The 13,814-nt window shown below is 39.4% G+C and overlaps 1 protein-coding gene across 1 annotated transcript; it reads left to right on the top strand.

The window, feature by feature from the left end:
- The first annotated feature begins 6,481 nt into the window (after window positions 1-6,481).
- Window positions 6,482-13,521, top strand: LOC121506431 (actin-related protein 3). Its single transcript, XM_041782242.1, has 12 exons — window positions 6,482-6,678; window positions 7,104-7,159; window positions 8,400-8,524; window positions 8,621-8,731; window positions 9,378-9,473; window positions 10,862-10,969; window positions 11,054-11,197; window positions 11,518-11,691; window positions 11,821-11,913; window positions 11,997-12,122; window positions 12,314-12,397; window positions 12,617-13,521. The coding sequence occupies exons 1-12, from the start codon at window positions 6,635-6,637 to the stop codon at window positions 12,710-12,712; spliced, it is 1,257 nt and encodes a 418-aa protein (XP_041638176.1). The 5' UTR covers window positions 6,482-6,634; the 3' UTR covers window positions 12,713-13,521.
- The last annotated feature ends 293 nt before the right edge of the window (window positions 13,522-13,814 follow it).

The raw sequence follows: 13,814 nt of genomic DNA, 5'->3' as shown, positions 1-13,814 counted from the left end.
TGTTAAAGTTTTTGCCATTGAATGAAAAAATTCCAACCAGAACATCACATCATAGACATTAGATGATTTTAGTGTTTTAAAATGCACCTTAAACATCTCTTTGGGAGCTTCCTGCAGCGTAAGGGTGCCTGTATGAAAGAGCATCATTAAGAGTGGACACAGAGAAGGAGGAGGATGAAGGAGTCGGGATCACAGAGTGCCGACATCAGATCCTGTGGGATTAAGAAGCAGCAAAAAAGCAGCAGATTATTAAAAATAATAAGGCCCACCTCTTCTTGGCTCTAATGACGTGCGTGCAAACACTGACTGGAAATACTCGAGTTGATGAGGGACCACGACTCATCTGCTTTGTTTACTGTGTGGGAAATAAGGGGAAATTATCCATAGTGGTGTGGGCGAGTAATGCGCCATGCCGGACTAACAAGGGACAGAATATCAAAAACCTTCACGGGGTTAATTTACCACAAATGACTGGAATATTTAGACTGTAGAATACATAGACTGTAGAATATGTTGAGTGATGTGAGTCGAAGGAGGCTTTTTGAGTCCAATCCATGGTGGCTGCCATTTTGAAAACGCTTTCTCAAACTAACCTGAGATCAACCGTGCCATTTTACCACACTATTAGCTTGATATGAAGACTTTTTGAGTCCTTTTCAGGGTCTTGGACCTTCCTGTCCTCTTCCGGAACCTTTGGGGTTCTGGTGCCTAACCCTAACCCTCTTTGGTTTTTCTGTAGTTTGTGGTCTGTTATTTTTAATTTCGTCCCCACACCACCCCAACCTTTGGGGTTCTGGTGCCTAACCCTAATGCTCTTCAGGTTTTCCTAAGTTTATGGTGTTATATTTCTAATTCAAGTTACGATTTAGACTGTGGGTTTTGCCTTGAACAGAAAGGAAGTCAGAGGACATGGCCGCCACCTTTTGCAGAGATACTGTACCTTAAATACCAGTCCAAACTCATCCACTGAAATGCATCCAATCTCATTTAATTCTACTTCCTATTCATGAATCAAGTTGTTCTGTTTTGCTATTGATTACCAACTGAATTAAACGGAAAGTTATTAAATTACAACTCCCATTAAGAATATTACATTGAATACAAAGAGGAAAGCGTGTACAGCATCAACAATCACCTTAACTCTGATGACTGAGCATTCAGCCTACTTTACCCAAACTTTATTTTCACTCCAATCCACTCTAGTGCCGTAACACAAATCTTCATTCCAGTAAGCAGGTCCAATAAAGGAAAATAAATGTTATTAAAGCTACAGCAGTGCAAAGGGGGGGAAATTAATCTGCAGCTGTGGGGAAGTTAATAAGCATTGTACTTGTGGTAAATACATGGCACCTCAGCAACAAGAGGGATAAAGGGCTTGTCTTGTCTTGTTTTTAATGGATGTAGAGGTGGAGGAGTTAAAAGATTGAATCATGGGAAAGGGGGGTGCTCTGTTTGGTATTAATGGAGTGGTTTTGTGTGTTACATTAATCGAGTGGCTTATAAGCATGTAGAAATGAGAGCTCTGGTGCCCTCTAGTATTCAAAACAGTGACTCACAGGAAGCTGGAGTACTTGCAGTAATTAGCAGATATTTATAGAAGAAAAAGAGACCGGAGGTGGTTAAAGTACAAATCCTGACCATTTGAATTTGTACATTAGCATATTTTTATGCTTGATTTGCCGCACAATAACCATCAGTCTCACAAAAAAAATGTGTGAATATGAGAGTTCATTGAATTTGGAGGGACTCTCTTACTTACACCTGTGCCTGAGCTGGGTCTTGATCAGCTCCAGTTTGGAGAATGGTAAGGACAGAGGAGGGCACTTTATCATGGTTCGTTGACTGGAAGGGCAACATAGAGGGAACTTTATCATGTTTGGTCCACTTAAAGGGCACTGGAGGAGGCACTTTTTCATGTATAGCCCACTGGAAATGTACCCTAGAGGACACGCTATCATGTTTTGTTCATTGGACAGGCACGTTGGAGTTCACTTTCTCACGTTTTGTCAACCAGAGGGCTCTTTATCACAGTTGGTTCACTGTAGGGCACCACTGGAGGGCACTTTGTCTAATGGAAGGGCATCCTAGAAGACTTTATCATGTTTTGTTCATTGGACCGGCATCCTGGAGTTGACTTTCTCGCATTTTGTCAACCAGAGGGCACTTTATCAAAGTTGGTTCACAGTAGAGCACTCCTAGAGGGCACGTTGTCCAACGGAAGGGCATCCTAGCGTGCACTTTATCATCTTTTGTTGACTTAAAGAGCAACACAGAGACCCTTGATCACATATTGCCGGTTGATAGGTACCCTAGAGGGCACTTTATCATATTTTGTCAACTGAAAGGGCACCCTACAGAGCACTTTATCATGTTTTGTCTAATGGAATAGCACCTTAGCTGGCCCGCTATCCCCTTTGTCAACATCGTCACATCCTTGGAGGACTTTATATTTTGTCTACAGTACGGAAGCTCTGGGGGGCACTGTATCATGTTTTTCCCCTCTGGAAGGACAGCCTAGATGGTACTTGTCATGTTCTGTCCACTGGAAGTACACCCAGAAGGGAACTTTATCACATTTCATCTACTGACAGGGCAACATAGAGGGCACTTTATCACATGTCACTCATTGGAAGTCACCCTCGAGAGCCCTTTATCCTGTTTTGTTGACAGGAAGGGCATCCTATGGGTCACTTTATCACATTTGTCTACTGGAATGGCATCCCAAAGGGCACTTTATCATGTTTTCTATACCAAGAAGGCACTTTATCATCTTTAATGCACAGTAGGGCACCCAAAAGGGAACATTTTGTAATTTTGTCAAGCATTAGGGCACTGACAAGGCTATGATTTTAGCTGGCAAAGCATAACAATGCATTGCGTCCAAATTGCTCAATAACAAGTTAGTATCATCACATAAATGGTTGATATCAGTTCTGGAGTTTGTCACAAACATATGGAATGGGTTTTAAAAAATTACTATGGAAATTTGTGATTATTTTGAGTAGTATTTTGATTGTTCTTATTACAAATCTATTTCTCAGGGAAAGGGTTAGGCAGCACAGTTAAAACTGCAGATTTAGGAGCCCCAGCAGAGGGCGCTCATGTTCGACAAAGTACCAGTGCCAGTGGAAACTCATAAAAACATGATATGCCATATTTAACCAGAAATGTTGTAGGTAGACTGCATTTGTCTGAACCCAAAATGCATATAAATCACATTTTTAGCTAAATATACACTGAAATGTAAACATTTTAGAACATAATAACAAACAGCAGATTTCATTTGTGCATTCTTAGTGAGCAGAAATTATTTAAATTGCATTATTATTTCGTTTTTTTTGACATATATGTCATTATTTCAGTTATATAGATACTTTTGGTTGCAAAGTTGCATTACTTACCACCAGTGTTATTTATGTGGGATTAGTTTTTAGGTGTCCATTTGCTATTTTACTCCATATTATGTGTCGTTCTGATAGATTTTCATTTTAAAAGTACATAAAATCATACACGGTACCCAGGTTTATCTGTTGTTCCATCTGGTGTCTTTTTCAGGGGTTTTCATTGAAGCAGAAATAGTAACTAACCTCATCCCCGCCTGCTGACTCCCCTCGATGATATCAGTGATTTAGTTGTAATCAAAGGTCGGACACGCTGCTCCTCCCCCTCCCTGATGACTCCACGCAGGGTCACTGATAAAGACGATATACGAGTGGGACGGAGCTGCAGGGCTGGACTCTGGCTTCAGAGCGCCTTACCACATTAAAACCACAGAACATTGGCCCTTTGTCCTTGGGCAGACTCATCACTCACTCGAGAGTCTCTTCACCGCAGAGACTCTCTGGGAAAAGCCCTCGGCTCTGCTGCTCCTGATAGAAACGGTCTCATTGCTGCTGAGCCGGGCACTTGATGGAAACTCTCTATCAGCAGTTGAAGCTGGGATGATTTGTTTTAACATTGTCAGGAGGCTTTCAAAGACGGGCTTTGCTTTAATATCACTGAGATGAATGATTCTGAACACAAGTGGTCTCTTTCTTTATCATGTAACTTGGGAAGAAACATCTTTTTTTATAATGATGACCCCTAGAACTAACCTTTAAAGGAAACTAACCAGAGCATCTGGTCGTACAGAGCTGTAGAAAGGTGGTTGCCCCCTTCCTGATTTTGTATTATTTTGCATATTTGTCACAAAATGTCAGACTGAGAAGAGTCAGACAACCATGTTTAAGGCTTTGGGACTCCAGATACCTCCTGAATGAGTCATTGATGCCCTCTTGGAGTAATTTTGGTTGGCTGGCCACTCCTGAGAAGGTTAAACACTGTTCCAAGTTTTCTCCGTTTGTGGATAATGGCTCTCACCATGGTTTGATGGAGTCCCAAAGCTTTCATCATTTGAAAACTGCATTTTGTATTTACTTGGGTTGTCTTTGCTGAATTTTATTAACATTATTTTTTGATGATCTGGAACATGTAAGTGCAACAATTATGAAAAAAAAAAAAAAATCCAGAAGGGGGGCATTTTTTGCAGCACTGTAGGGTTTTTGTACTGTCCTGTCATTAGATCACATTGTACACTCTTATTTTGATTTATTATTGCTAACTGCACTGTAGTTTTTAGTACAGAGAGTTTGCAAATACGCAATTTATCAAGTTAAAGCCTAATTTTGTATGCTGTATATAAAATTATGTTATCTTGAGGATGAATATAGTTTATTACTGCAGTTTTTATGTTTTTAGCCATTATGAAAGGAGCATGGGGGCTAAGATAAAGCATTGCATAATTCTTAAAATAGCTAAAAACATAGTTTCTTCCTTGTTTTAATGTCGAATCTTTATAGCTTTACTGCAGGAGTCATCAAGTTCATCTGCACAAGGACCAGATTTATTCTTGATAGAGACCCTGCGGGCCAGACTTTCAAATAAAAAAAAAAATTAAAGAAATATTTTGGTCTGGTTGAAATATTATTGTGGGAGTATTTGTATTTTCTTTCAAAATGCGGGGCATTTTTAGTCATTACCAGTGAGATCTTTCCAAATCTATCCAACACATTTGAAACTTTTAACCCCATTTTGATATTTTTTGCCCATTTTTTCTTCTTTTACCAATTTTTGCAAGATTTTAACCCCTCTTACACCACTTTTCCTGCATGTTTTACCCACTCTTTAATCCATTTTTGCCACTTTTTAACCCCTTTTCATTACATTTTTCCAACAATTACTGCAACTTTTAAATCAATGTTCGCCACTTTTCACCCATTTTTGCCACTCTTTAACCTCTTTTTGCAGTTTTGCCAGGCTTTTTCTGCTGTTTTTGCCACTTTTAACCCATTTTTGATACTTTTTGCCACTTTAACTCATTTCTTTAGCCTGTTTTAAACCACTTTTTCTGCATGTTTTATCCTCTTTGGGCCACTCTTTTATCTATTTTTCCCACTTTTCTTCTATTTTCCACTTTTAAACCCCTTGTCATTAATCCTTTGAACTATTTTTGCCACTTTGAACCCATTTTTAATACTTTTGCCACTTTTTTCCACTTTCACCAACTTTTGCACGATTTTAACCCCTTTTAATCCCTTTTCCTGCATGTTTTACCCACTTTTATCCCTTTTTGCCGCTTTTTAACCCCTTTTAGCAACTTTGTCAGGCTATTTCTGCTGTTTTGCCACTTTTAACCCATTTTTGATACTTTTTGCCTCTGTAACTAATTTTTTTCAATTCTTTAGCCCATTTTAAACAACTTTTTCTGCGTGTTTTATCCTCTTTGTGCCACTCTTTGATCCATTTTTGCCACTTTTCTTCTATTTTCCAATTTTAAACCCCTTGTCATTAGTTCTTTGCACTATTTTGGCACTTTTAACACATTTTTTTCCCACTTTTTCCTCTTTCACCAAATTTTGCAAGATTTTAACCCCTCTCAACCCCTTTTCCTGTATGTTTTATCCACTTTGCTCCATTTTTGCCACTTTTTAACGCCTTATTATTATATTTTTGCACTATTTTTTGACTCTTTTAACCCATTTTTGTCACTTTTGCCCCATTTATCCTGTTTTCACCACTTTTTTCACTAATTTTTGTCGTTTTGGGCCACTCGACAACCCATTTTACCATTTTTCGCCAACTATTTTTGTAACACTTCTGCCAACCTTACCTCTTTTTAAATATATGATAAGTATGACTCAAAAAAGTACATTTCTGTAAAAACAGATCTAATGTTGTCATTCTAAAACTATTTCAATATTAATTGTTAGTGGGATGGATCTAACAGATGCAAACATTTAAAGCTAAAGGATGCGCTTAAAACCACATCATCTTCTTTTCCTTCTTTTCTGAATTTAATGATCTTTCAGGGTCCGGACAGGAAGCTTTGGGGGGCCTGATATGGCCCCCGGGCCGCCAGTTGATGATCACTGCTGTACTGTATCGTATCCGGCCACCAGATGGCAGCATTGTGCGCTCTCAGCTGCTGACTCTGCACTAGAAGAGATTTCCTAAAACCCGGAAGCGTTCCTTCTCAGTCGGCCGAGAGATTGCGATTCATTCAGGCTGCAGCGATTCAAACCAATCGCTACTTGGATATCCGCTCGTATCGGGCGCCTGAAATATTCCCCCGTAGCCAGAATAAAGCAGAGCGAGCATGGCTGGACGGCTGCCGGCTTGTGTTGTTGACTGCGGTACGGGGTAAGTAGCAGGATAGAGGCTAGCTGGTTAGCATTAGCCTGGCTTCATTGACGGGGCTGTCAAACTTCCAGCTAACGCCCCGTTTAGCTCTTTGGCTCAAATGTGCAAACTGTGTCAAGCTTCATTCCCTTTTTGTGTCAGAATATAACCCTGAAGGCCAGGGCTAATGAGAGAAACGCGTCTAAGTGGCTAACTGGTTTGTTAAGGGTCTTTTTATTCCAAAAACGGCTTTATCATTGCAGTTAGCTAGTGTTAGCCACTGAAGCTAACATTACTTCCTGGACGAGCCTTGAAGCAGAGAGCATTAAACCCTTATTCGATATGTTTTAGACAAAATAAATCGCTCTTTTATAGTTTCTAACCTGGATATTATGAGCTAGGAAGTAACAAAAGTTAATATTTATTATCATTTTGTCATGTTTTAGGTACACAAAGCTCGGGTATGCAGGAAACACAGAGCCACAGTTCATCGTTCCTTCATGTAAGTACATTAAAAATGATCAAAACAAAAATTGGGAGCTTTAATATTCATGAAAAGTTGAATTAATGTCCATTTAAATATCATGCACATTTATAAATGTTACTTGCAAGAATTCAGCTCCTATAAAAATGTCAGAATTGACCTGAATTTAGCATTTTTATCCACTTTGAACCCTAATTCTTACAGTAAAAATAATAAAACAAAGCTAATGTTATGTGGGAAATCTTCCTTTCACTCTTTACCACAGTGTGGCAGTTTCACATCAACTTTTTCTTTATTATACTTTCTACTTTGGTGTACATCAGCAGGGCCAGACTGTTAACATAAGGCTTCTGATATCAAATATGAATGAAGCAATAAAAATGTAGCATTTCTCACAAATTCACAGGTGTTTTAAATATTGGGTAAAGGTAGGCAAGTGCCTGGGGTCTAATGCTCCAAGGGGCCTCAAGATTTAGTCACTACATGTGTGCATTAGATCTGAGGTATATGTCTAAAATGACTTTTGATAATGTGATTTGTAGTTTCTATGTAAACAAAGGGCAGAAAGTGAGTTTTAAAATATAGTTTTAAGCTACAGTCCCCTTAAAAAACCCTCAAGATGTCTTCATGTAAAACAAAATATAGTTAAGTAGATCCATAGAGTCACAATGAATAAATGAATCTGTGGATTACAGTGTGGTATAATTGTATAACAGTACATAACAGTATGTATAATTAGGCAAAAAGAACAGATATACATGTGTTTAATAACAGCTGATTTATAAGTGTAGATGATTAATTACAGTAAAAATGTCTGGAGCCTCCAAGTTACTCAAACTGCCCACAGAATGACAACAAACTCAAAACAATAGGTGTAGAAAGGCATCAAATTTTTCACAAGTTGTTTTTTTACAAGTTGACTTATTCTTTCAGTCTTGTGCACAAGTTTTGAGCGATTGAGAGTTTGCAGATACAGTGGTTGTCGTAACTCATCTGCCCGTGTGCTCTCTGAATGAGAGAGAGAGCTGCCCAGCATGCACTGTGAAGCAGTCCTGATTATGATATTAAGATCACACCAGTTTTACATTATAAATAAGTTAAAAATAACATAGGCCTGTCTCTGAGGAGAACAGAAAGGGAGGATTCCATTAGCTCATCAATCTAGAAGGCAACTGTATATGGGTAGATAAAAGACAAATGTGCACCCAAGTAAAGCTGATATGTGGGAACACTGTATCAAAGACGTTTTATCCCCCAGGTATCGCAATCAAAGAATCCGCAAAGGTCGGAGACCAGGCTCAGCGCAGGATGATGAGGGGCGTTGATGACCTTGACTTTTTCATCGGAGACGAAGCCATCGACAAACCTTCATATGCAACAAAGGTAGGCAGGAAAGACGGGGATATTCTTTGCAAGCATCCTGATTTCATCCTTTAAAACAGACTGACATTGACGTTGTTTTTCCACCTCGCATTCCAGTGGCCGATCCGTCACGGGATCGTGGAGGACTGGGACCTGATGGAGAGATTTATGGAGCAGATCATCTTCAAGTATCTGCGGGCAGAACCTGAAGATCATTACTTTCTTTTGGTGAGAGCAGAACTGCAGGATATATGCAGACATGATGCATTTAAAGATACTGAAGTGAGGATGCAGGCTGTTACTCTGTATCTAAAGTCTGGTTTGTTTAGATGGGTGGTGATCAACTAGTCAGGATCCATCACCATCTCCTTAGAGTCAAGTTGCTGCTCAGATGTGTTCAAGATGTTTTTATGAAAAAGGTGGCAGTTTGGACTTGAGGTGAATCAAACAAATAGAATAAAAGCACATAAAACACTTTATGCCAAATCTTTTTTCCTGGCACACATCTGCAACCCACTGAATATGACTTTTATGACCCACTTTTAGGTCCAGATCCACCAGCTGAAAAGCGAGAGTTTAAATAACTTTCAGTTGTAAAACATTGTAAAACTACAATCATTGTAAATAATTGTAAAACTAACACTGAAAACACTGAAACAGGCTAATTCGCAATACATTGTTTTTTGTATCAGCACTGAAAGACCAATATTGAGTGACTCCTAATGCCAATAAAATCATACTTTCAAGGTATAGGTTGTAAATTCAGGTTTTTATCTTGACTCTTTTGCGTAAAACCTGTCCTTTGGAGTTTGTTTTAGGATTTAATGACAGAAAAATGTCAGATCACTCTTTAAAGTTGTTGTTTTCTCCGCAGACGGAGCCTCCTCTGAACACACCAGAAAACAGAGAGTACACGGCAGAGATCATGTTTGAGTCGTTCAACATTCCCGGTCTCTACATCGCTGTTCAGGTATGTTTCAAAAAACAAATCAACAATTCAAATGAACTTAAAAGGAATTGTCCAAAATAACTGAATTACTGGGACTTGCTGAATTGCCTAAAATTACTGTAAAAGTGAACTTCCTACCTCTTGAAACACATGTGAAACCAGACTTCTGTCCTGTTTAAGGACTGAGAGTTGACTCTTTCACATGGAATATGAAGTGATTCAGTGTAACTCAGAGGAAATGCTCATTTTCACTTCTTCTTTTCTACATTTTCCACCGGTTTAGGTCCTTCACAATGTCGTCACTTGCTATTTCTGTAATCTAGAGCAGTGTTTCTAAAACGGTGTGGCAAGGCACACGAGTGTAGTATGACTTGTGGCAAGTCTTGGTGTGCCCTGGGGATTTGTACAACTATACGTTATTACTACAACTTCATGGCAAGTACTGTAACCAGACCTACTCACAGATCTAGCCCTCCCCAGGTGTGATTTATTGATAGTAGTGCATGTGTGTTGGATCAGCAGCATTTTTGCCAAGTTTTCATCACTTTTAACCACTTTGTACACATTTCTTGCATCTTTTAACCATTCTTTAGAAAATTGTTGCCACTTTTAACCCGTTTTCGCCACAATTTGCCTTTGTTTGGCCACTTTTTGCCCTATTTTGCCACATTTTTTTCATCACTTTTAGGCCATTTTAACTCCTTTTTTTGCAACATTTAACCCTTTTGTGCCACTTGTCACCCGTTTTTGCCACCTTTTTTTGACATTTTCAACACGTTTTAACCACTTTAAGCCCATTGTTTGGCCATTTTTGCCAGTTTTTTCATCACCTTTAATCAATTTTTGCCATCGTTTTCTAACTTTTAACCCATTATTGTGACATTTTGTCAATCGAGCCAATTTTTGCCCATTTTGCCACATTTTTTCATGAATTTTAACCCATTTTTACTACCTTTCCCAAGTCTTTTTACCTTATTGACACTTTTCACGTTTTTGTCACTGTTAACCCATTGTTTGGCCAATTTTTTTCCAATTTTTTACTTTGTTTCACCACTTTTTGCCCAATTTTGGCATGTCAGCCTATGTGTTGTCTCTTTTTACAATTACTTAGTGCTTCCCAATTAAAGTTGTCTCAGTATTTTCTACTTTAATTTCCAGCATCCTGATGTTTGTGCACATTATGACCTAGCTATGAAGTTGAAATTATTTTCCTAATGATTTAGTCCAGTATCTCCATCAATGGTAACATTATCAATCAATATCAACCATTGATCTAGAGCATGGACGCTGTGCAGTCATCACAACATGACTAACCAAGGCTTTAAGTTTTGAAGTTCATGTTAAATTTTTGCTCAGCTTTGCTCTTCGCTCCAGTTTTGTTCGACTGAATATGGCATTTTCTTCATCAGGCTGTTCTGGCGTTGGCTGCGTCCTGGACCTCCAGACAGGTTGGAGAGCGGACCCTTACAGGGACTGTCATTGACAGCGGAGACGGAGTCACACACGTCATCCCTGTGGTAAGTGTCGCCACTTTAGGAATATCTTACATACTTAAGCTCTCTTATCTTCTCAATTTTTAACTGGATTTGTGTGTATACCAGGCTGAAGGCTACGTCATTGGCAGCTGCATCAAGCACATCCCCATCGCCGGTCGGGACATCACATACTTCACCCAACAGCTGCTGAGGGAGCGAGAGGTGGGGATCCCTCCAGAGCAGTCGCTGGAGACGGCTAAAGCTGTCAAGGTGGGTGTGACATTTGTTTCTAAAACTTATAAACTGAGAATCTTTACCCTTAAAATTTGCAAATGTCTCATTATACCAAGATTACACTCATCTTTCATACAGTAAGCTCAAAAGAAGCCCTTATAAAGGAAGTGATACCTTCAGGAGTTAATATTGCTTGCTTTAGCCTCCATCATGCATTTCTCAGCCTAGCCACTAGAGGTCAGTGCAGCCAAAGAAACTCAGCAGACATCCCTGCATTTCAGAGTCCAAACGTTTAAACTTTCTTCAAAAATGCCTCAGAAATCTTTCTAATAACATTTTTGTATTTCTATGTATAGGAGCGTTTCAGCTACGTCTGCCCTGACCTCGTCAAAGAGTTCAACAAATACGACACAGACGGCTCCAAGTGGATCAAACAGTACACGGGCATCAACGCCATCACTAAGAAGGAGTTCACCATCGATGTGGGCTACGAGCGCTTCCTGGGGCCTGAGATCTTCTTCCACCCAGAGGTAGATTAATTTAATAAAGAAAGCCTTTACATGGAATACAGCATCTTTTGTCTTTGGAAAACAGTGAAAAGTTGTCTTTAAAGCCAGATCTTCTCTTATAAATGTGTGTTTTTGTCTGTTTTCGTCCAGTTCGCCAACCCAGACTTCACCCAGCCGATCTCAGAAGTGGTGGACGAGGTCATCCAGAACTGTCCCATCGATGTCAGACGTCCGCTTTACAAGGTACAGACGCTCACTCCTCCACAGCTGATTTAATTTTTAGCTGTTTTGTGCTAGTTTTCTTTAACCTTCTTGTTGCTTTGTAGAACATCGTGCTCTCTGGAGGCTCCACCATGTTCAGGGACTTTGGGAGACGCCTGCAGAGGGACCTGAAGAGGACTGTAGACGCACGTCTGAAGATGAGCGAAGAGCTGAGTGGCGGCAAACTAAAGGTGAGGAAACAAGCCTTCATTGAGTTCTTTGGTCTTCATATTTTATAGATGAAACCCTCTCTTACCACCTTCAAGGCATTAGATTTACAGAATCTTTCCTACTTTTCCTTCAAAAATTGTACAGGTGAAATGGTTTTCTTGTATTACTTTGTCCTAAGAAGTCATTCTCTTCTTGTTTTATCTTTTTGTAGCCCAAGCCCATTGACGTGCAGGTCATCACCCACCACATGCAGAGGTACGCTGTCTGGTTTGGTGGATCAATGCTGGCATCTACAGTGAGTATTACGACAGTTTTTCTATCTTACATTACATCATGTTATTTGTCCCTTCTATCTCTTTTCAGTTTTGAGAATACATAAGTGTAAAAATGTCCATATCCTCCTTAAATGCCGGTTCTGGAATACAACAAATCAGAAATAAACAGCAAAAAAGTTCAATTTATCCAGATATTTTGGTAATTTTTTTTAAGTGAAAAAATACGATTTGTATTCCAGCCTGAGTTCTACCAAGTGTGCCACACCAAGAAAGACTACGAGGAGATCGGCCCGAGCATCTGTCGCCACAACCCCGTCTTCGGAGTCATGTCTTAGGAGCTGTCGAAGGCATCGCGAGACCTCACATGCTGTGGAAGTCCCATGAGCCTTTGCACGAATGCTCCTGAGACACTCATTCAAAACAGAGCGACGGCGGACCAAACAAACTGCCAAAAAAGAAAAAAAAGACGTGGCAAAGTCCTCGTGGAAAAAAGAAGAGGTGACTCAGCCCAAAGGATCCTCACGATAAAATGTTTACTGCGAGTAGGTTAATAATAGGTGATAAATCTTTGATTTCTGCGTGCCTCGTATATGTACTTCTAATATCCTCACAGGGTTGTAATATGTGATTAATCAACAGGAGTCCTGTATAAACGCACTTCTCTGTGTATATGGGTTGGGTTCTTGCGGTATGTTATTTACTCTAAAAATAATGGTTGTTAAAAAAGCAGGAAGCTCTTGGCTACATAATTTTCCACAAATATATTTTCTTTTTAGCATTATGTTGCAAAAAAATCAATTCCACGACATTCAAACCATTCCTGATTTTCCGTCTTTGTATTTTTAAATGTCAGCATAGGAAATATTTACTTGAACAGATCCATTATCAAAACAAGCCTGGAATTTAATAATGGATCTGTTCAAGTAAATATTTCCAAAGTTTTCCTCTCTTTTTGTCTGTATTAATCTTTTCTGGACCATTCCGTTTAAAAAAAAAAAAAAGTATTAATATATGAACATGCAGTTGAAACGACTGTTGTTGGACCATCACTGTTGCCTAGAACTCAGTTATACTGGATAGCCTTGTACTGTACCAAATCTGAATTTCAATGCCGGCATTCCAATAAATGCCAAGGAGATATTTCTACAGTTGTGATTTCATTTCACTTTTTAAGTTTTGATGATTTACTCTGTATAAAGATGGACGTCATGTTTTCACCTCCTCTGCTTGTAAAGATTGGCTGACAAAGCTTCGGTATTCGTCACTTTTGCAAAGCGGATTTTATGGACTCCCAGCAGAACAGATTCTCATGGCAGTTTAAAGCAGACATTTGAGGTTGTATGAGGTCCAGGGACTTCCTTCACCAGGTGTTCTCCTATCCTTACGGGAATTTGCCAGCGAGGATCAGCCAGAAAAGAGGCGGTATTTGCCACTTTT

Source organism: Cheilinus undulatus, linkage group 24 (assembly GCF_018320785.1).
Source record: "Cheilinus undulatus linkage group 24, ASM1832078v1, whole genome shotgun sequence".
NCBI classification, from domain to species: domain Eukaryota; kingdom Metazoa; phylum Chordata; class Actinopteri; order Labriformes; family Labridae; genus Cheilinus; species Cheilinus undulatus.
This window is presented reverse-complemented; position numbering and strand designations above follow the sequence as displayed.

Coding starts and splice junctions, on each gene's coding strand:
- LOC121506431 (XM_041782242.1), top strand. CDS start 6,635: ATGGCTGGACGGCTGCCGGCTTGTGTTGTTGACTGCGGTACGGG. Junction 9,474..10,861: donor GTCTCTACATCGCTGTTCAG/GTATGTTTCAAA, acceptor TTTCTTCATCAG/GCTGTTCTGGCGTTGGCTGC. Junction 12,123..12,313: donor TGAGTGGCGGCAAACTAAAG/GTGAGGAAACAA, acceptor ATCTTTTTGTAG/CCCAAGCCCATTGACGTGCA.